Genomic DNA, 23,756 nt, shown 5'->3' on the forward strand with positions numbered 1-23,756 from the left:
AAATCAATTGTATTTACTAAATTTCTTCCAAGATGAGAAATGGTATGAGGACCACCTGTGATTTTTAGACTATCAAAATGCTTTACATAAAAATGCATGTGGGGCTTCCCTGGTGGCGCAGTGGTTGGGAGTCCGCCTGCCGATGCAGGGGACACGGGTTCGTGCCCCGAGCCAGGAGGATCCCACATGCCGCCGAGCGGCTGGGCCCGTGAGCCATGGCCACTGAGCCTGCGCATCTGGAGCCTGTGCTCCGCAACGGGAGAGGCCACAACAGTGAGAGGCCCGCGTACCGCAAAAAAAAAAAATTAAAAAATGCATGTGACAGTCTCTCTTTTCCAGTAAGGTTTGTGTACTAGGTAACAAATTTCAAAACTATAAATCCTGGAGCAGAAGTAGTTCTATATTTTGTCTTGAAATATAGTACTAATTGAAGTTCCATAAAAAGCCACCGAGAGGAGCTCAAGACCTGATATAACAGAAACCCCAATTGTCATGGCTCACTAAAAATATACTTGACAGAACTACAAATTGTTATACATATCTTCAATAGGTTTACAAAAAAACATGAAGCCTCTGATTTTTCTTGTGAAATTTACATCACTACTAGAGACTGGAAGAAACATTATAATTTCTCCATCTATTTCTCCTAAGTACAAATTCAATCTTCTAGATGAAATAAGTTGTCTGCCAGTCTTAAATATTAACTGGAGGAAATGTGTACTTCATATTGATGTACACATACTTGGAAGATGCACAAGAAAGAACAAGCTTCAGAAAAAAATATTCAAACTGAATGCGCAATGACCAAAGGATGACACCATTTAGGCCGGCTCATATTTCCAAATATAAAAAGAATAGATTTTTGAATCTCATTTACTAACCAATAGCAAACTGAATAATATAGGTTGGGAAAGCTACAATTTCTAAAGGATAAGCCTATTGTAAGAAAGGAACTTTGGGTTTGTATTACTCTAGAAAACTTGTTTACGAATCAGATAACATTCCAATTTAAACAATTTCACAGAAGGTTGCAAAAGCCTATATTCCTCTGATAACATCAGTTATCGATTTCTCATAGACTTAACATCCATCTAGAGACCTGTCACCATTATCTGAACTACTCTATCTTAACAGAAATAGACCACTTCTCAGATCCTTGGAAAGAAGAAGTATCTATGTGATTTCTTAACAAGGGAAGTGAATGTACTTCCTGGAAATATTATTGCAGTTATGATCTTTTTTTTCCCCAGAGACTCTATTTGTTCTTTATTAAGTCTTTGTCATTATTTGGAGCTTCTCTATATGTATTTTGTTTTGATTCCAGCCTGCAGAAAGTTAAAGTGCTGAGGACATCTCCATGGAAGCAGGGCTGAGTAGGTGGATGGGACCTACTCTGTTCCGTTATCTTTGTTGTAAAATTGGTGTGCAGTGATCAACAGCACAGGCAGAAACAATTTCCCAGAAAGCCAAAACATTCAGCCATCAGCAGACAGTTAGTTAAGAACCCAGAGGAGACGGGGTGTTTCGTTAGAGCTATTACCTCACAGGACGACGACTGAGTGCGGTAACTTGGCACGATCTTGAAGGTGATACTCCCCCGCATTTCCCGCTGGAGGAAAAAAAAAGGAGAGCTCTTTTAACAAACGTTGCACACAAAAACGCGCAAGAAACCACTGAAAATGTGGGGGCGTATTTAATGCAAGTCAGCTGAGAGTGCACGGGCCTACAATGAAACCTAGTTATAAAAGCAGGAACTGCTCACACTAACAGTGGAGGTTATTCCTAGGAAAAGCCCTGCAAAGTCAAGGCTGACTGTCCTGGTCATACAGCAAAGGTATAACCTCTGATGGTTACCTTTTCATAGACACGAATACAACTCTAAGTGACATGCCTTTCAAGAGTGAATGTAAGTTGAACTGTACAAGAGAACAAGTAATTACATAAGAATTATATTTGATAGGCTACATTATGATGGTGTACTCCATAAAAATCTGCTCTTTAGGGCTTCCCTGGTGGCGCAGTGGTTGAGAGTCCGCCTGCTGATGCAGGGGACATGGGTTCGTGCCCCGGTCCGGGAAGATCCCACATGCCGCGGAGCGGCTGGGCCCGTGAGCCATGGCAGCTGGGCCTGCGTGTCTGGAGCCTGTGCTCCTCAACGGGAGAGGCCACAACAGTGAGAGGCCCACGTACAGCAAAAAAAAAAAAAAAAATCTGCTCTTTATTTCATAATGTTGGCAGTAGTTTTGACTGTAGTGAGTCTGTGGTGCTTATTTCACCTTTAATAGATATAAGTAACATGGCAGGCTGCTACATTGTGGTGGGAAGAAGGTCCAGGACAAGAGGTCCAAAACATCTCCCTCTGCTCGCCAGGGCCTGTCACTCTGCACTCCCTACCCCGCCCCAATCCAAAGCCTAATTTGAACACAGATTTTGAATATGCATGGTAAAAAATGGCCTGGTCTACTATGACTTTCCTTTCCCCTGTGCTGTAGAGAAATCCAATACAGCTGGCTATGACTCAGCTACACAGGAAAGAGGCTTCTGACACTGCTGATGTCAGCAGAGTTGAGGTCAGTGAGAAACTAGTTCACAAGCATGCACAACTGCAAAGGTTTTCTTTAAACATCTGTTCAATAAGAAATAGGAGACAAAGGATTGAAAGGAGAATGTTCAAGCCCACACTGCTAAAGATGGGCAAAATGTTTCTAAGCTCTGCTGCATGTGAACATTTTCCTAGCTCTCAGTTTTTATGAATGTTGTATAAGTTCAAGTCCACACAAATGATGGTACCAGAGATACTCTGATTATAAAAGAATATCCTTTATTTGTGCATTAATAAATAAGTTAATGAACTGAAAGTCAATCTTAGAAAAAGAGACTTTCATTTACTTACAAGCATTTTTTGCAGCTGTTCCACTGTTTGGTTAGCCACACTGATGCCATTGATCTCTCGAATTTCATCTCCGACATGAAGTGTACCTAAGAAATTACACAAAATTATAAACATGAAATGGTATGTACTTTTATAATAATAAAATCCAAAGGCAGCAACGTAAGTAATTTTAAAAAATTAAGCTAAATACTGAAGGCCAGTATTTCAGAACCAGGTACAAGTTAGGCTCACATGGTAAACTCACCAAAACAGATACACATAACTTATGGAAGACACAGTTTTGAAAGATGGCTGTAGAAATCTGCTTATTTTTCTGAGAGAGGCAGTGTGTATATAGTGGTTTAAAACTACAACTTCTAGATGCAGCCTGTCTGGGTTCATACCTCTGCTTCATCACTTATACTAGCTTTAAGATCTTGGGTAACTTACTGAAACTTTCCATGTCTTGGTTTTCACATTTGTGAAATGGAGATGAAAACAGTATCTATCTCATAGGACTGTTATGAGGATTAAAAGAGTTTAATACATGTAGAGGGCTTAGAACTGTTCTTGGCACATAGTCAGTACCATTTAAGTATTTGCTGTTATTATCATTATTATCTACCAAATATGATACAAAGGCTGTTGATTTTCAGAGAATTGTGATATAATATCTGTGTAACAACAAGTTTATATTAGACATACTGCAAACTTTTAATAATAACGTGGTAGGCATTTCAGGGTCCTGTAATACTTCAACTAGAAAAAGTGACCGAGAACCAATGCTTAAATAGTGTTATGTAAAATTTTGCTTTCTTATTAATGAATTGTGCACGTTTACTTATTGACCTGACTCCATCATGAAAAGCTCATTGTATCTTTAAGAGGTACGCACTAAAATGCATATAAAGAAAATAAGGCACCTGGTATTTGCTTCAAAGTAATCCAGGGGGGTGGGCAGTAGGGCAAATACAGATGGAACCGGTGTGGCCATGAATTAACAATAATTCTACCTGGCTTATGGGTATGTGGGCGATCACTTCACTATTCTTTCCACTTTTCTCTACTTCAACTGACTGCACTGTTTTCTCTACTCATGTTTGAAAGTTAACATAATAAAACATAAAAATTTGGGGACTTTTGTTTCAAATATGGTTGATTAGGCACTCACAGACTTTCTTATAACTACATATCCCGTCTAGGGCACACCTCTTGAAGTGTTACTGGTCTCACAAAAGGAATGCAAATTCCCAAGAACACTTCCCACTTCCATCCACACAAAAGGACCCTGTGAGCTGCATCCAGAGTGGTGGCAAAGTAAGGACGGAATGAAATAGTGGGAGGGGTAAATGCCATTGCTGCAATGCCTGACGGCCGGATTCTGAGCCTTGGGCCAATAGCAAGTTAGAGAAGCTGAGCCTAGGATTCTGTAGGGAGCCAAGACCCAGATCAGTGGTACTCCATGGCAGCTGGTAGAACAAGGAACAAACCCTTCCTGGAGGAAAGCGTTTCCAGTTTAGGCCCCCAAGACTTCCATTGATTTGAACAAGCAATAGGCTTACAATCAAAGATCACCAAACATACATACAATAAGGCAAACTACTATGCGAGTCATCAGAAAGAGAAAAAACAGATTTAGATCCTCGAGGAGGATAGATATTGGTATGGTCAGATATAGAATACAAGAATACCTTGTTTTCTTGTGCCTTGCTTTACTGTGCCTCAAAGATTCTGCATTTTTTATAAATTGAAGGTTTGTGGCAACCCTGTGTTGAGCAAGTCTATCTGCGCCATTTTTCCAACAGCGTTTGCTCACTTCATGTCTCTGCATCATGTTTTGGTAATTCTCGCAATACTTCAAACTTTTCCATCATTATTATATTTGTTATGGTGATCTGTGATGAGTGATCTTTGCTGTTACTATTGTAGTTGTTTTGGGGGTGTCATGAACTGTGCTCATATAAGATGGCAAACTTACCTGATTGTTGAAATGACAACAAAGGATTTAGAATATTACATAAACTTAGTTGATAAAGCAGTGGCAGGGTTTGAGAGAACTGACTACAATTTTGAAACAAGTTTTACCATGGGTAAAATGCTATCAAACAGCACTGCATGCTACAGAGAAATCATTTGTGAAAGGAAGAGTCAATCAATGAGGCAAACTTCATTGTTGTCTTCTTTTAAGAAATTGCCAGAGCCACCTCAAGCTTCAGCAACCACCACCCTGATCGGTCAGCAGCCATCAACATCTAGACAGTACCCTCCACCAGGAGCAAAGATTACGTTTTGCTGAAGGCTTAGATGATGGTTAGCACTTTTTAGCAATAAAGTAATTTTTAATTAAAGTATGTATATTTTTTAGACATAATGCTATTGCACGCTTAACAGATGAAAGCATAGTGCAAACATAACTTTTATATGCACTGGGAAACAAAAAAATTCAGGTGACTCACTTTATTGTGGTGGTCTGAAACCAAACCTGTAATATCTCCAAGGTATGCCTGTGTAAAATAGCTATATGTTAAATATTAGGGGAAAGAAAGGAACCTATTTACAAGGATGAACATGCAACAAGAGATTATCAGGTGTGAACAGACAGATCTGAAAATAAAAAGAAGAACAAGTAACTAGTACCTCTAGAAAGGAAAAATATAATTGGTAGCATAAACCAATGAACGGATGAGCTGAACAGGAGTTCAGATATGGCTTAAGAGAGTTTCAGTGAACTGGAAGACATAACCAAATAAATTGTCTAGAATGCAGTTCAGAGAAGTAAGGAGATAAAATAGGAAACAAGAAATAAAGAAAATATGAAAAAGATATTAAGAGATATGGAGGGAATATCTAACATACATCTACCTAGAGTTCAGAAGGAGAGAATAGAGAGAATGGAGAAGAGGCAACATTTGAAGAAACATGGTTGCAAGTTTTCTTGAACTGATGAAAACATGATTACACAGCTCCAGAAAGAATAATGTATCCCAAGTAGGATAAATAAAAAGAAATCCATGCTGGGAGGTAGTAAAACTACAGAACATCAAAGACAAAGACCTTAAAAAGTCCAGGGAGGAAGCAGAGATCACCTACAAAGCAAGGGCAATTATAGTGACACCAGACTTCTCAATATCAAACAACAGATGCCAAAAGAAAAGAGAATGGTAACCATTAATTTAAAACTGTGCTCTCAGCAAAAGTAATCAAGATTGAAGCTGACATAAAAGGGGAAATTGACAGTAACACAATAATAGTAGGGGACTTTAACACCCCACTTTCACCAGTGGACAGATCATCCAAAATGAAAATAAATAAGGAAACACAAGCTTTAAATGCAACATTAAACAAGATGGGCTTAATTGATATTTATAGGACATTCCATCCAAAAACAAAAGAATACACTTTCTTCTCAAGTGCTCATGGAACATTCTCCAGTATAGATCATATCTTGGGTCACAAATCAAGCCTTGGTAAATTTAAGAAAACTGAAATGGTGTCAAGTATCTTTTCCGACCACAACGCTATGAGACTAGATATCAATTACAGGAAAAAAACTGTAAAAAATACAAACACATGGAGGCTAAACAATATGCTACTAAATAACCAAGAGATCACTGAAGAAATCAAAGAGGAAGTCAAAAAATACCTAGAAACAAATGACAATGAAAACATGACGACCCAAAACCTACAGGATACAGCAAAAGCAGTTCTAAGAGGGAAGTTTATAGCAATACAATCCTACCTCAAGAAACAAGAAACATCTGAAATAAACAACCTAACTTTACACCTAAAGCAATTAGAAAAAGAAGAACCAAAACCCCCCCAAAGATAGAAGAAGGAAAGAAATCATAAAGATCAGATCAGAAACAAAAGAAAAAGAAATGAAGGAAACAACAGCAAAGATCAATAAAACTAAAAGCTGGTTCTTTGAGAAGATAAACAAGATTGATAAACCACTAGACAGACTCATCAAGAAAAAAAGGGAGAAGACTCAAATCAACAGTATTAGAAATTAAAAAAGGAGAAGTAACAACTGACACTCCAAAAAGACAAAGAATCATGAGGGATTACTACAAGGAACTATATGCCAATAAAACGGACAACCTGGAAGAAATGGACAAATTCTTAGAAAAGCACAACTTTCCGAGACTGAACCAGGAAGAAATAGAAAATATAAACAGACGAATCACAAGCAGTGAAATTGAGACTGTGATTAAAAATCTTCCAACAAACAAAAGCCCAGGACCAGATGGCTTCACGGGTGAATTCTATCAAACATTCGGAGAAGAGCTAACATCTATCCTTCTCAAACTCTTCCAAAATATAGCAGAGGGAGGAACACTCCCAAACTCATTCTACGAGGCCACCATCACCCTGATATCAAAACCAGACAAAGATGTCACAAAAAAAGAAAACTACAGACCAATATCACTGATGAACAGAGATGCAAAAATCCTCAACAAAATACTAGCAAACAGAATCCAACAGCACATTAAAAGGATCATACACCATGATCAAGTGGGGTTTATCCCAGGAATGCAGGGATTCTTCAATATATGCAAATCAATCAATGTGATATACCATATTAACAAATTGAAGGAGAAAAACCATATGATAAGCTCAATAGATTCAGAAAAAGCTTCTGACAAAATTCAACACCCATTTATGATAAAAACTCTCCAAAAAGTAGGCATAGAGGGAACTTACTTCAACATAATAAAGGTCATATATGACAAACCCACAGTCAACATCATTCTCAATGGTGAAAAACTGAAACCATTTCCTCTAAAATTAGGAACAAGATAAGGATGCCCACTCTCTCCACTATTATTCAACATAGTTTCGGACGTTTTAGCCACAGCAATCAGAGAAGAAAAAGAAATAAAAGGAATCCAAATAGGAAAAGAAGTAAAGCTGTCACTGTTTGCAGATGACGTGATACTATACATAGAGAATCCTAAAGATGCTACCAGAAAACTACTAGAACTAATCAATGAATTTGGTAAAGTTGCAGGATACAAAATTGATGCACAGAAATCTCTTGCATTCCTATACACTAATGATGAAAAATCTGAAAGAGAAATTAAGGAAACACTCCCATTAACCACGGCAACAAAAAGAATAAAATATACCTAGGAATAAACCTACCTAGGGAGACAAAAGACCTGTATGCAGAAAACTATAATACACTGATGAAAGAAATTAAAGATGATACAAACAGATGGAGAGATATACCATGTTCCTGGATTGGAAGAATCAACATTGTGAAGATGACTATACTACCGAAAGCAATCTACAGATTCAATGCATCCCTATCAAACTACCAATAGCATTTTTCACATAACTAGAACAAAAAATTTCACAATTTGTATGGAAACACAAAAGACCCCAGACAGCCAAAGCAATCTTGATAAAGAAAAATGGAGCTGGAGGAATCAGTCTCCCTGACTTCAGACTATACTACAAAGCTACAGTAATCAAGACAGTATGGTACTGGCATTAAAACAGAAATACAGATCAATGGAACAGGATAGAAAGCCCAGAGATAAACCCACACACATATGGTCACCTTATCTTTGATAAAGGAGGCAAGAATATACAATGGAGAAACGACAGCCTCTTCAATAAGTGATGCTGGGAAAACCGGACAGCTACATGAAAAAGAATGAAATTAGAACACTTCCTAACATCATACACAAAAATAAACTCAAAATGGATTAAAGACCTAAATGTAAAGCCAGAGATTATAAAACTCTTAAAGGAAAACATAGGAAGAACACTCAATGACGTAAAACACAGCAATATCCTTTTTGACCCATATCATAGAGAAATGGAAATAAAAACAAAAATAAACAAATGGGACCTAATGAAACTTCAAAGCTTTTGCACAGCAAAGGAAACCATAAACAAGACCAAAAGACAACCCTCAGAATGGGAGAAAATATTTGCAAATGAAGCAACTGACAAAGGATTAATCTCCAAAATTTACAGGCAGCACATGCAGCTCAATATCAAAAAAACAAACAACCCAATCCCAAATGGGCAGAAGACCTAAACAGACATTTCTCCAAAGAAGATATACAGATTGCCAACAAACACATGAAAGGTTGCTCAACATCACTAATCATGAGAGAAATGCAAATCAAAACTACAATGAGATATCATCTCACACCAGTCAGAATGGCCATCATCAAAATATCTACAAACAATAAATGCTGGTGAGGGTGTGGTGAAAAGGGAACCCTGTTGCACTGTTGGTGGAAATATAAATTGATACAGCCACTATGGAGAACAGCATGGTGGTTCCTTAGAAAACTACAAATAGAACTACCATATGACCCAGCAATCTCACTACTGAGCATACACCCCGAGAAAACCATAATTCAAAGAGTCATGTACCACAATGCTCATTGCAGCTGTATTTACAATAGCCAGGACATGGAAGCAACCTAAGTGTCCACTGACGGATGAATGGATATAGAAGGTGTGGCACATATATAAAATGGAATATTACTCAGCCATAAAAAGAAACGAAATTGAGTTATTTGTAATGAAGTAGGTGGACATAGAGTCTGTCATACCAAGTGAAGTAAGTCAGAAAGAGAAAAACGAATACCGTAGGCTAACACATATATATGGAATCTAAGAAAAAAAAAAAAAGGTTCTGAAGAACCTAGGGGCAGGACAGGAATAAAGACGCAGACGTAGAGAATGGACTTGAGGACACGGGGAGGAGGAAGGGTAAGCTGGTATGAAGTGAGAGAGTAGCATTGACATATATACAGTACCAAATGTGAAATAGCTAGTGGGAAGCAGCTGCGTCACACTGCACGGGGAGATCAGCTTGTTGCTTTGTGACCAACTAGAGGGGTGGGATAGGGAACGTGGAAGGGAGATGCAAGAGGGAGGGGATATTGGGATATATGTATACATATAGCTGATTCACTTTGTTATACAGCACAAACTAACACAACATTGTAAAGCAATTATACTCCTAGAAAGATGTTCAAAAAAAAAGATTGAGGCTAAAATGAAATATTTACAGACAAACACCACCTGAGGTAGTTTACCAACAAGAGACTATCACTAAAGGAACTTTAAAGGATGTAGTTTAGGAAGAAAGAAAAACGCTCCCCAAAGGATGGTCTGCAATGCAAAAAGGAATGATGAGCAAATAAAATTGTAAACATTTATGTAAATCGAAACAAAAATGGTCATGTATTTTAAGAATAATTTCAAATTTGTGGATTTAAAACAGGACAGAATGAAAGTGCTGGGCAAGAATAATATGCAAGTCAAGACTGGGATCTAACTTGATGTTCCAATGTCTTTGTATTCTTTGGGAGTGGGATTAACATACTGTTTCACTTTAGTATATGTCAAGTTAAATATGCATGACAAAATTTCAAGGTAACCACCTAAAAATTAGAAATAGAGTGCTGAAATTCTAATTTACCTGGGGGTGGGGGGATGGAACAAAAATGAAGGAAAAATATCAATTAAAATATGGAATAAATATTTAAAAAAGCAAGATGATAGAAATCATCAAAATAAATATTAATGGACTAACCTTGCCCATTAAAAGATAGCAATCATCAGAGTGCATTACAAAATGAAAAACCCAAATTTGGAAATGTTTGTAAGACACACTCTACAGCATACAGGCACAGAATGGTTAGAAATGACGGAAGAAGACATGCTAGGAAATACTAAAGTTGGAATAACTATATTAATATAAAATAGGTTTTAAGTAGAAAGTATATTAAGGATAGACATGGTTACCAGGCACTTCTATGCTCCTAATAAAACAGCTTTGAATACATAAAACCCAAAGTGAGAGATCTATAAGTAGAAATAGAAAAACTCTACCATGATAATTGGAATATTTCGACAATTACTGATAGGTCAAACAGACAAGAAATTAGTCAATATATAGAATATTTGAACAAAAAAAATAACCTCAAGCAATCATATAGAGAATTCTGCATGCAACAATTAAAGAATAAACAGTCTTCTTACGTACACATGGACCATTTACAAAAATGATTAAAGTGCTATGCCATAAAGCAAGTCTCAACAAACCTCAAAGAAATGGTGTCATACAGACCACATTCTCTGAGCCCAATGCAATTAAGTTAGAAGTAAAACATAAAAAGATATACAGGAAATCCTCTTAAATGTGGTACATAAAAACATTTCTAAATAACTTGTGGGTCAATGAAAAATATAACACTAGAAATTCAAAAATACTTAGAATTGAATCACAATAAAAATGCTTCATATCATAACTGGTGGGATACTGATAAAACAGTACTTAGAGAGGTAGAGTTTAACCTTAAAAGCATATATTGGAGATGAAGAAAGACTGGAATAAATGAACTAAGTGTTGAATTTTAAAAGTTAGATAAAACCAATAGAAAGTAGAAGGAAGGAGAAAATAAAAATTAGGTCATAAAACAATAAAATAGAAAATAAATATACAATGGAGAGAATTAACAGAACCCAAAGTGGGTTTTTGAACAAACCTCTGGTAAGTTGATCAAGAGAAAAAAGACAAGGCACAAATAAATATTAGGAATAAAGGGTACATAATTACAGAGACAGCAGAAAATAAAAAGGTAAGTGGACACTAAGAAGAAGCTTACTAGAATAATTTTAAAAACTTAAGATTTTTTCAGAAAAATGTAATTTACCAGAACTCACTCAAGATATAGAAAGGCTGAATAGCCTTACGAATGTTAAAGAAATTGAAACAGTGGTAAAAAAAAAAAAAATCTTCCTTGAAAGAAACCAAACACAAAACATCAGCCCCTGACAGTTTTATAGGCAAGTTCTACTAAACTTACAGGCTACAAATCATTCCAGTATTATACAATATTCAGAGAACTCATGAAGAGAGGTTCTCCAAGTCATTTTATGAGGCCAATGTAACTTTGAAACTAACATCAGACAGAGAGACACAGGAAGGAAAATTAACTACAGGCCAGTCTCATTCCTAATTGCAACCACAAAAATCTTAAACAAAATAATAGCACATAGAATCAAGCAGTACATACCAAAAGATAATACACAATGACTAAGTTGGGTTTATCTGAAAAATGCCAGAAGGGGGGTGGTTATCATTAGGATGTCTTTAAAAGTCATTCACCACATTAATAGGTAAAAAGAAAATAAATCATCTCAGCAGATGCAGAAGAAGCATTTGATAAAATTCAAAACCCAATCATAATTAAAATGTCCAGCAACTAAATATAAGAAAACTTCTTCAGCCCTAATAAAAGGTATCTACTAAAAATCTATAGTAAATATTCTTCTTCATGGGGAAACATTGGAAAGCTACCTTTTAAAAACAAGAATAGGACAAGGATGTTCACTATACCACTTCTATTAAAGACAGCAAGTTTTTGCCAGTACGGTAATATAAGAAAAAGAGATTAAAGAAATAATGGTGTTGTGACTTTACTGAATTTATAGCAAGTTATTAAAAATAATAAACAAAAAATTCATACAGGAATTTAAAACCAAACGTTCTCCTGTGTGAGTGCTATCCACTCATGAAACCTACAGATTCCTCTGAAGGCAGCAGTAATGCCAGACAGAGCAGTCATCTCTAAAGAGGACAAGAAGGCACTAAAAGGCTTATGGTGTTACCTCTTGCTCTCCAGGGTTAAGGAAAGAGGTGTTAAGTACAAAAATAACACGATCTCAAAGAAAGGAAGTCTAATTTTTGGACGGGAGAATCATTTTTGGATCAGGCTCTAAATACTAATGCATATAACTCAGTCCTTTCAAAGAGGAGCCTAAACCTACATGTCTAAATCCCATCCACCTGAGGGTTAACAATAGTTCCACTTTCTCAAAAAAATCATTCTTTGTCTACTTTGGTCCCTTCTCAGAATGACTGCACTTATTGTAGCAGGTATTAAGAAGTTAATCACAGATTTGATATCTCTTATTTTACCATTTAAATTTTATATTGTTATTTATCAAATTCTAATTTCCTAATTTATAAATAGTATATCTCATTCCTGAATGAATGAGAGAGCAATTCTTCAACTGTCATTTAACTTTGCAAATATCTATCTATCTATCTTGTATCCCAGTACAGATGTCTTCCACATATCCTGAGGCCTGATATGATAATACTTTATCTCCAATGGCCTCTAATAAGTCAGGATCTAAAGAGTGACTCAGAGACGCTCCTGCAACAAAACTATAATATACCCTCCCTTGAGTATCTACAGATTGGAGCATGTGGAGATGAATAAAAGTGAATGGAGGCCAACAGTGATTAAAACCAAAGACAGATAACTTAAATAAATCATTTATATAAAACATAAATGAAACTGATCATTTATATGGATCATAAAACACTAGGCTACAGGAAAAAAATTAAGGAAGGAAAGAAAGAATTATATATGGAACTTACCTTGCCTATGAATCATGCCCCCATGCATGATTCTTGCAACAATACAGTGATTTAGCTCATTCATTTTTAAAGTGATTCCCTGTAAAAAGTTAAGGAAAAACAGAATTACTATAAGAGGGCACTTTTTATATTTGTGATTTTGCTGTAGATAACCTTAATTACAAAAGTTAGGAAAACATTAAAGAAAATACGGAAAATGAAGGAGAAAACTCTATTATGCCACGACAGAAATATTAATTTTGATATTCTGATTAGTGTAATAATAGTACACATACATTTTGTATAATGCTTTTTAATCCTATAATTATTTTCCATGTTGCTAATAATTTAAAACTTTTTTATCGATGTATAATTGACATATGCTTATGTGAAGTGTACAATTTGACAAGTTTGATATATGTATACATGTGTGAAACCATCACCACAATCAGGATAATGAATATATCCATCACTCCCAAAAGTTTTCTCATGCCCACTGGTAATCTACTTACACCCCTCCATGCCCTGCTCCCCCACCTCAACATCCCTAAGCAACCATTGATATGTTTTCACTGGCTATAGATTAGTTTTCACTTTCTATAAATGAACTCAAACAGTATGAACTCTTTTATGTTGCTTTTTTTACACTCACAACGTGAAATTCAACTACATCATTGCATGTATCAATAGTTCATTCTTTGTTCTTGCTGAATATTCCACTGTATGGATATACCATTTTGTTTATCCATTCATCCACTGAATTGCTTCTAGCTTTTGTCTCTTATAAATAAAGCTGTATTAATGGATTAGTCTCCACTTGGCCATGATGTATTTTTCCTTTTCTAAGATATGCATTTGTTTAGAATTTTTGCATCTATACTCACAAGGGTTACTGGTCTGCAGTTTTCTTTTCTTGCAAAATATGTTTTGGGTATCAGGGTAATGCTAGCTGCCTCTTCCTCCTTCTCCTTCTCATCAAAAATAGTAAGTTGGGAAGAATTCCTTCCTTTTCAATGTTTTGGGAAGAGTTTGTATACAAATTAGTACTGTTTATTACATGTTTGGTAGAATTTACCACTAAAGCCATCTTGGCCTGGAGTTTTCTTTGAGGGATTTTTTTTTAACCTAAATTCAATTTTTAAATAGTATAGGGCAATTCAGTTTATTCCTTTTTAAGTGAGCTTCGGTAGTTTCTGTCTCCCAGTGAATTTGTCTATTTCATTTAGGTTGTTGAATTTATTGACATAAAGTTGTTTACCATATTTCCTTATTATTCTTTTTATATCTGTAGAATCTGTAGTAATGTCACTTCTCTTATGAATGATACAGTTAATTAGTGTCTTATTTTTCCTTGACTGATCTGATCTTGTCAAAGGAAAAGTTTTATTGATTTTTCTATTGTTTTTATTTTCTATTTCATTGATTTCCACTTTGATCTTTATTATTTCTTTCCTTTTACCCACTTTGGGTTTAATTTGCTCTTTTTGTTCTACTTTCTTAAGGTAGAAGCTGAGGTCATTGTTTTATTTCTTCTTTTTAACATTGGTGTTTAGTGCTACACATTTCTCCCTAAGTACTGCTTTAGCAGTATCCCACAAGTTCTGGTATGTTGTGGTTTCATTTTCATTCACTTCAAAATACTTAAAAATTTCCCTTTTGATTTCTTCTTTCATCCATGGGTTATTTAGAATTGGATAATTTAGTTTTCAAGTGCTTGGGGATTTTCCCAGACATCTTTCTGTTATTCATTTCTAATTTAATTCCATTGTGGTCTGAGAATATACTTTGATATTAATAGAGTCACTCCAGCTTCCTTTTGATTAATGTCATCATCATAGTATACCTTTTTCCATCCTTTTCCTTTGAAAAGATTTGTCTTCATGTATAAAGCATTTCTTGCAGGCAGTATATAATTCAGTTTTGCTTCCTCCCCACACACCAACCTGACAACCTCTGCTTTTTAATTTGGGGAATTTAGACTATTTACATTTAATGTGATTACTGATACAGTCAGGTATAAATATATCTTCTTGCTATTTGATTTCTACTTGTCCCATCTGTCCTATGTTCCCCTTTTCCTGCCTTCTTTTGGATTTATTTTCATACTATTTTTCTCTCCTGTTTTCTTATTAGCTATAATTGTTTTGTTGTTTTAGTGGTTGCTTTAGGGTTTATAGCATACATCTTTAACTTATCAGCCTACCTTCAAGTGATATTATACCATGTCATGTACAGTATAAGAACTTTATAACATTATACTTCCACTTCCTTCCTCCTGACCTTTGTGCTGTCATACATTTTACTTTTACATGTTAAAAAACCCCAAACAGGGCTTCCCTGGTGGCACAGTGGTTGAGAGTCCGCCTGCCGACGCAGGGGCCACGGGTTCGTGCCCCGGTCCGGGAAGATGCCACGGAGCGGCTGGACCCATGAGCCATGGACGCTGAGCCTGCGTATCCGGAGCCTGTGCTCTGCAGCGGGAGAGGCCACAACGGTGAGAGGCCCGCGTACCACAAAACAAACAAACAAACAAAAAACCCAAACACATTGCTATTATTTTTGTTTAGACTTCCATTTATCTTTGAGAGAGATTTAAATGATAAGGATGTCCTTTAACATTTCATATACTGTAAGTCTACTGAATTATTTCAGTTTTGATATGTCTGAAAATGTTTTTATTTTACCTTTATTTTTTGATAGATACCTTTGCTGGGTTTAGAATTCTAACCTGAGAGGTTTTTTTTTTCCCTTTCAGTACTTTAAGTCATTGTTCTTCTTCTTCTTCTTTTTTTTTTTTTTGCGGTATGTGGGCCTCTTACTGTTATGGCCTCTCCCGTTGCGGAGCACAGGCTCCAGATGCGCAGGCTCAGTGGCCATGGCTCATGGGCCCAGCCGCTCCGTGGCATGTGGGATCTTCCTGGACTGGGGCACAAATCCACGTCCCCTGCATCAGCAGGTGGACTCTCAACCACTGCGCCACCAGGGAAGCCCCCATTGTTCTTCTTAATTGTACTGTTTCTCATAAGAAATCTGATATCATTCTTATCTTTGTTCCCCTGTATGCAACATTTCTTTTTTATCTCTGTTTTTAAGACCTATTTATCATAGGTTCTAAGCAGTTTGATTATGAGGTACCTTGGTATTGTTTTCCTCATGTTTCTTGTGCTTGGGTTCATTGTGATTCTTGCATCTGTGGACTTATAGTTTTCATCAAGTTTGGAATGTTTTCAGTCATTATTTCTTTAAATATATTTCCTGTTTCTTCTTCACTGTCTTCTCCTTCATAGACTCCAAGTAACCAAATATTAGGCTGCTTGAAGTTGTCCCATAGCTCAGTAATATTCTTTTCATTTCTTAAAATTCTTTTTCTTTCTGTGTTTTGTTTTGGATAGTTTCTATTGCTATGTCCTTTGAGTTCACTAATCTATTCTTCTGAAATGTTTAATCTGCCATTTATCCCATAGTGCAATTTTTCTGCTAATTCTAATATCTTTGTCAGTTGCATATCCGTTTTGATTGATTATTCTCCACATTATAGGTCACATTTTCCTGCCTCTTTACATGCTTAGCAATGTTTGATTAGATTGCAGACATTGTGAATTTTATCTTATTGCATGCTAGATTTTTTTTTTTTTTTTTTGCAGTACGTGGGCGTCTCACTGCTGTGGCCTCTCCTGTTGCGGAGCACAGGCTCTGGACATGCAGGCTCAGTGGCCATGGCTCACGGGTCCAGCTGCTCCATGGCATGTGGGATCTTCCTGGACCGGGGCACGAACCCGTGGCCCCTGCATCGGCAGGCGGACTCTCAACCACTGTGCCACCGATGAATCCCTAGATTTTTTTCTTGTAAATATTCTTAAGCTTTGTCCTGGGATGTAGTTCAGTTACTTGGAAATAGTTTGATCCTTTGGGTCTTGCTTTCATGATTTGTTAAGGCAGGTCTGGGGCAATTCTCTATCTAGGGCTACTTATTCCTCATTACTGAGGCAAGACCTTCCTAAGCACTCTACTCAATGCCCCTTGAATTGGTTTTTCTAGTCTGGCTGGTGGGAACAGGCAGTGAGTGTTGGGCACTGTTCCCTCTCATCCTTTTGGATGGTCTTTCCTTGGCTCCGGGTAGGTTCCTTTCATAAATGTGCTGATCATTATTCAGATGAATACCTGAGGGGGACCCTCTATAGATCTCTAGGGTTCTCTCTTTGTGCAGCTCTCTCCTCTTCAGTACTCTGTCCTATGAACTTTAGTTCTTTGGTCTTCCCAGGCCCTCAGCTCTGTCTCTTCAGGGAGTCTGCCTGCTCTGCCTCAGTTCCCCCTCACTGTGTTGTGACTTGGAAACTCTCGCATGTCAGTAATGTGGGGCAATCACAGTGCTCACCTTATTTGCTTACTGTTTCTTAGGAATCACTGTCCTTTGCTGCCTGATGTCCAATGTCTTGAAAACTGTTACTTCATTTTGTGTGTTTAAAATTTGTTTTGGTTGTTTCAGGTGAGAGGGTAAATCTGTTCCTGTTACTCCACCTTGGTTGGAAGTGGAAGCTCTATATACTTAATGCCAGAATACTATTCTATGGAATAGATTACTTTTACTTTCCAAATATTCACCATTATATGAGAAGCTTTCATAAACATATTTCTGCACTAGACTTGGTTGATTCTAAGAGTCACATGGGGACCTTTTAAATAATATTAACTTTATTTATTTATTTTATATTTTATTTATTTATTTTTGGCTACATTGGATCTTTGTTGCTGCACGTGGGCTTTCTCTAGTTGCTGCAAGCGGGGGCTACTCTTCGTTGTGGTGCACGTGCTTCTCATTGAGGTGGCTTCTCTTGTTGTGGAGCATGGGCTCTAGGCACACGGGCTTCAGCAGTTGTGGCATGCGGGCTCAGTGGTTGTGGCTCGCAGGCTCTAGAGCACAGGCTCAGTAGTTGCGGCACATGGGCTTAGTTGCTCCGTGGCATGTGGGCTCTTCCCAGACCAGGGCTTGAACCCATGTCCCCTGCAGTGGCAGGCAGATTCTTCCCACTGTGCCACAAGGGAAGTCCAATATTGAGTTTTAAACTCACTCTTTGGATTTAGATTCAGGAAGTGTGGAATAGAGCCCAGATCTGTATTTTTAACAAGCTCCCTTGCTGAAAACTGGTCTTAAATTTGAGATGATTAGGAGTAGGGGGACTCTGTCTTATCTTCTTCATTGGAAAATAACATTCTGTTAGAAAGTTCCATGAAAATATTTGAGACGTTATAATCTAGACCCTATCTGAATTTGTACAGTTCTATAAAATATAACTTTGCATGGTTCCTATTTTGTGGTTCTTAGATGTGGTAGGCAAGCAATTTAAAAAACTGGTTTATCAAATGTTTCTAGTCCCACATTCAACTGTATTGTTCAAGTATCATTTCCAACTTGTACATTCAATCAGCATCTATGGTTACCAAGAGAAGGTGTTCCTGGAAAAATGTTGTAAATTAATGTGTAAGTCAAATCTAATTTCAGAAGGGAAATGATAGTATGATGGGGGTTCCATCCTTGAAATTAATAAATTAATGTATTCATTCAACCAATATTACTGTGAACCTGTTATATGGCAGACACTCTGCTAGACACAGTAGTGAATGAGATAGACAGGGTCTCTCATGGCTAGGGAAAGTTCACTTCAAACCAACTGGAGTTAATATTTATTATTTTGTCTACTTCAAACATTTCTCTGCAGGGAGGAATTGATTCATGTTTTCTCTGTTCATAAGTTCCCAAATTCCAGGGAAAGGATTTGGCCCAGTTACTGCTGAACTTACCCCAGCTTGGGGTAAACTCCTGGCTTTTCCTTGTTTACATAAGCCTCTCCCCTGTTGTCTAAGCTATTTTAAGTTTGGTCTTTAACACCTGCAACTATGGGAGTACCAATCAAGAGAAATAATTATAAGTGAGATATTAAAAATGGGAAAACAAGGGTGTAATGGGAGTATAACACCCTTGGGAGATGGACCCAGCATACATAGTTGGATACATTGTAGAAGGTCCAAAAAGCAAAAGAGATCATACAGGTATATCCTGCACGGTAATATAATGTTTTTAACAGGACAAATAAGCAAGCAAATGAAGCTGTATTAAATGTAATAGAAAACTATATTATTGAAAATATATTTCACATAAAAATAATTTCTGTTTTTATGGCAACCAATTAAAAGAAGAAATACACACCTTCACTAGGATCACAGAAGATGGAGGACAGGAGGGCTTCTTTAAGGAGACTTTTAGGGAAGAGTCAAGGCCATTTTGTGCTTTCTGAAAAATGTAACTCAGGGGTGCAGTTTTACGCTTTTACTCAGTCTATGTTTCTATGTAGTTAACCATACAGAAGATCAAGCAACTGTCATTGGATTGCTTTAGAATATGATGATCACAAGACATTTCTGGGCCTCCTTCTTGTGGTCATTTCCACTTTCCTGTCTGCTCTGATTGGCTGAACATCACCCCTCCTCCTGCTTCTCTGACGCAGCCTTCTCTCCGCTATAGCTCTGTCATAACTGCACCCGTTAAACAAACTGTGCTAAAGTGCATATTTACTTGTTTAATGTAGGTATTCCCTGGTGGTCCAATGGTTAAGACTCCACACCTCCAGTGCAGGGGGCACAGGTTCGATCGCTGGTCGGGGAACTAAGATCCCGCATGCCCCACAGCGTGGCCCCCACTCCAAAAAAAAAAAAAAAGTAGGTAGCCTTGTGGAAACTGAGTTCCAGGAAGGGGCCATGTCTTATCTGCCACTACATCATTGGCGTACAGTGATCTGCACATAGTATAGGCACTTAAAAAAATTTGCTAAATGAGTGAATGAATATATAAAATGGGGCTTCCCTGGTGGCACAGTGGTTGGGAGTCCGCCTGCCGATGCAGGGCACACGGGTTCGTGCCCCGGTCCGGGAGGATCCCACATGCCACGGAGCAGCTGGGCTCGTGGGCCATGGCCGCTGAGCCTGTGCTCCGCAACGGGAGGGGCCACGGCAGTGAGGGGCCCGCGTAACGCCAAAAATATATATATATATATATATATATATAAAATGAATGAGGGGAATATTAGACTTTCAGAGCTGGGTGGGATTTTGGGGATCGTGTAGTCAAGCACACTTTTGGTAATACTTGCTAAGCAAAGTATGAGCAAAACGAGGCCCACTGACATGAAGTGATTTGCCCGAGGTACCCAAAAGTTGCTACTGCCCGCACTCTTTTAAGTCAAAGAGTTGCTTGGAGAGCACCAGATTGGTGAGGTGATTTGCATGTCCCCTGTCTGCTGTAAGTCCTGAGATAATATAGTATAACTGGCAAAGAACAGTAAATGAGAATTACAACCCGAATGTCTAGAGTTGAGGGCTTTCTGGAAATTGCAATCATAGGATCACTGCTCTGTAACTCTTCCTATAACTTGGAAAGCAACTGGGCAATTTTCTTAAGTAATTTGTTTTCCTATATCCCAATATCCCTTTTCTATGCTCTGAGGAAAACATATGAATGCATACGTTTGAATATTTTCCTTTTCCCTAAAGAAATGATTTCTCCTAAAACTTGGGACTTTCCCAATATCCCCTGTCTCAGTAGGCAGCATCATTGTCCATCTGGCTGTGAAAAGCCTAAAGCTTAGGGTCATCCTCAATACTTGCTTCTCCCTCAGTCCCCAATGTCAATCCATTATCAAGGTCTTTTGTTAAATCTATTCACTTCTTTCCATTTGACATCCATCCCTCTAGTTGAGTTCCATCATCTCTCCCCGTATTACTGTAATAACAGTCTCTTAACTGGTCTCCCTATATCCACTCTTGTCCCCCCCTCTAATCCATTCTCCAGAGTAATTATTTCTAAAATGAAAATCTGATCTTATCTCCCTGCTTGAAACTCTTCAATAGCCTCCCACTGTTTTTAAGACAAAAAACAGAATCAACACTTGTGAGGTCCTGTTCCTGCCGTACACCTTGTTTTCTACAGTCCAGCTGTGGTGCCTTCCTTCCATTTTAAAAACTATGCTAAGAGCCTTTTCACTAGCAGGTTTCTGCATATGCTACTTGGTTTGCCTGGATGGTCTCTACTCTCCCTGCCCCCTCTGTTCAGTTAACATCAAGGAGCCTCTCCTTGATCTTCCCAACCTGTGAAGATTCTATGAGAATGAGGCAGGGTTCAGCATCATTCTATTCCAATGCTACACCTAAGTACTGAGAAAACAAATTCACATCAAATAGGTAGACATGAATGGAAGGAATTTTATTTTAGCAATGGCACTCAATTCTTTGAATGTCTTCCGAATTAGTCTTCCTCTAATTTTGTTGAAGGCAAAAGATCTGGAAACCACTAGACTTGTAAAAGGAATTTTAGACGTTCACTTTTTCAACACCAATTCCAATATTTCAAACTGTACCTTTCTTTGCTGCCCCAGAGGTTTTTACACTCTAGACTAATATATCAGGTCTGTCCTTTTTTGTTGTTGTTGAAGAGCAACTGTGAAAGGAGAGGTGGGAAGGAAAGCCAACATACCTTAGGCATGGTGTCAGGCAGAACAATTTTAGGTGGGGGTGGAGGGGTATGGTGGTGGCTTATTTAGGATCTGGAAACTGGTTTCTTTAAAACTATCCATGCCCTCCTTTCCTCCCCACCTCCTAGTAGTGTAGGTGGAAGGTAGCTGCTATAACTCATGCTGGGATTTTATGAGAACACAGAAAACTTTCTTTTCCTACTTACCATTGGTTCATCTGTGTTCTTTTGGAACTGGACCAGGCGAACTCTGGTCACGTTCTCCATATCCATGTCTCCATTTGCGCTTTCTGGAGAATCACCATTTAAATAGGGAGAAGTGGGAGGAGGTGTAACCCTCAATGCTTCATCACTGTAAACTTCATGTGCCACTACATCGTGAGTCTGAAGTAAGGCCTGATATTTTACAAAGGAAATAAAATATTAATAATAGAACTATTCCAGCAGAAGTCTATTATATAAACATATATAAAATTATTCTTTGCCTCTCAAAGGTATCTCTCATCTAAAGAGAACTCAAAGCACATTACACCTAGATATAGCCATGCCATAATTTCTTTGTGATAAATAATCACGATAGATGGATTTTTAAAAATGAAGGAACAAATGAAAGAATGAGTGAGCTAATCAATGAATGGATGTGTTTGTTGACTATCTGGGTAAGAGGTGTTTGATGCTATGAAAAAGTGCCCCACTAGCTTGTTCAATTAAAGTCTGACATAATGCAATTTCAAATAATTTAGCAGAAAGAATCATTTGTACATAGAGCTGGCAAATTTGTGCTGGGGCTTAAAATGGAAACAAATTTAAAAAGAAACAGTGCAATAATTGGTGCATTGAGCAAACAAACGTCTTTCATCAATGGTATTAACAATAACTCTGCTATATAACGCAAAGGGTAATTTATAACATACATCTCAGTAAAAGAAATAAAAACACACACAAATGTACCTGAAGAAATGTAATTTCCCAAAATATCACATGATATGGAGCTTAAAATCTAAACCTATTTAATGTTTTTGTTCATTTCTACTTTTTGGAGCACTTGAATAAATAAAAAGTAAGTTGACAGTTATTATTATGACTTCTTTTTGCAAAGCCCATTAACAAAGAAAAAGTGATTTCTTTGTATTGAGATCTCCATATGTCATCTTGGTGAAACTGGGTAATAAATATCCCTTGTTTCCCTAAAAGAGGCTATTCTTCCATTTACTGTATATTTTCTGCCATCATAAGAAAGTTTTTAATAAGCATGAATATTTGAACATTTCTACTTCAAAGAGAATTTTACAGCTAAGTATCAGTATGTTTGGTGCTTTATGCATTATATTTTCTTATATTTTCTTATAGTTACAGTACTAACTATAAATTCAGTTTTATTTTAATCTGTGATCTGTCTGGTAATGAAATATCTAGAGATAATGAAACATAATTAAAATCACCTTAAAAGTATAGCTTGTAGCATCTCAAATTAAGTTATTTAATTAAAAGATTTACCAAAGTCATGACTTAGCTATTTTAGGTACTTTAAAGGTACGCATACGACGCAAAAATAAGGTAACAATGTGGTAAAATCATAAAGAAGTGATGTTGATCAGACATCAATAGAGCATATGCTTGGAGTAATATACCCATTTTTTTAAAAGCATCTTTATTGGAGTATAGTTGCTTTACAATGTTTTGAATTTGTAATGGAAATGCCGGATGTTTCCAAGATCTCAGAGGGCTGGTCTAAACTGGGGTCTAGATGAGGGGCACTGAAGGGCACTAAGCAGCACAGCTTGAAAGCAGGGCTCCACAATGGTCCTGGGGACCTTGGCTTCCTGACCAGTGCCCTGACTACACCCTGCACTAGTACCCCAGGCCAAAGTGGTGGTGGTTATGGTATGTGGGGAAATCCCTCTTTTTCCTGTTTAACTGTAGCCACTTAAGAGACTAAGATTTAGGGCAGAAAGTAA

General features: G+C 37.4%; 1 protein-coding gene across 3 annotated transcripts in view; it reads right to left on the minus strand.

The window, feature by feature from the left end:
• The window catches only part of CASK (calcium/calmodulin dependent serine protein kinase), a 389,387-nt gene that overhangs the window by 39,776 nt on the left and 325,855 nt on the right, over window positions 1-23,756 (minus strand). For all 3 annotated transcript variants that reach the window (XM_079909891.1, XM_079909890.1, XM_079909889.1), the window contains exons 14-17: window positions 22,006-22,194; window positions 13,299-13,377; window positions 2,894-2,979; window positions 1,541-1,609 (exon numbers count right to left, since the gene is read on the minus strand). In XM_079909891.1, coding sequence (XP_079766017.1) covers window positions 1,541-1,609; window positions 2,894-2,979; window positions 13,299-13,377; window positions 22,006-22,194 — 423 coding nt within the window. The remainder of the gene's footprint in view (window positions 1-1,540; window positions 1,610-2,893; window positions 2,980-13,298; window positions 13,378-22,005; window positions 22,195-23,756) is intronic.

Source organism: Stenella coeruleoalba (genome assembly GCF_951394435.1).
Source record: "Stenella coeruleoalba genome assembly, chromosome: X".
Lineage (NCBI taxonomy): Eukaryota > Metazoa > Chordata > Mammalia > Artiodactyla > Delphinidae > Stenella > Stenella coeruleoalba.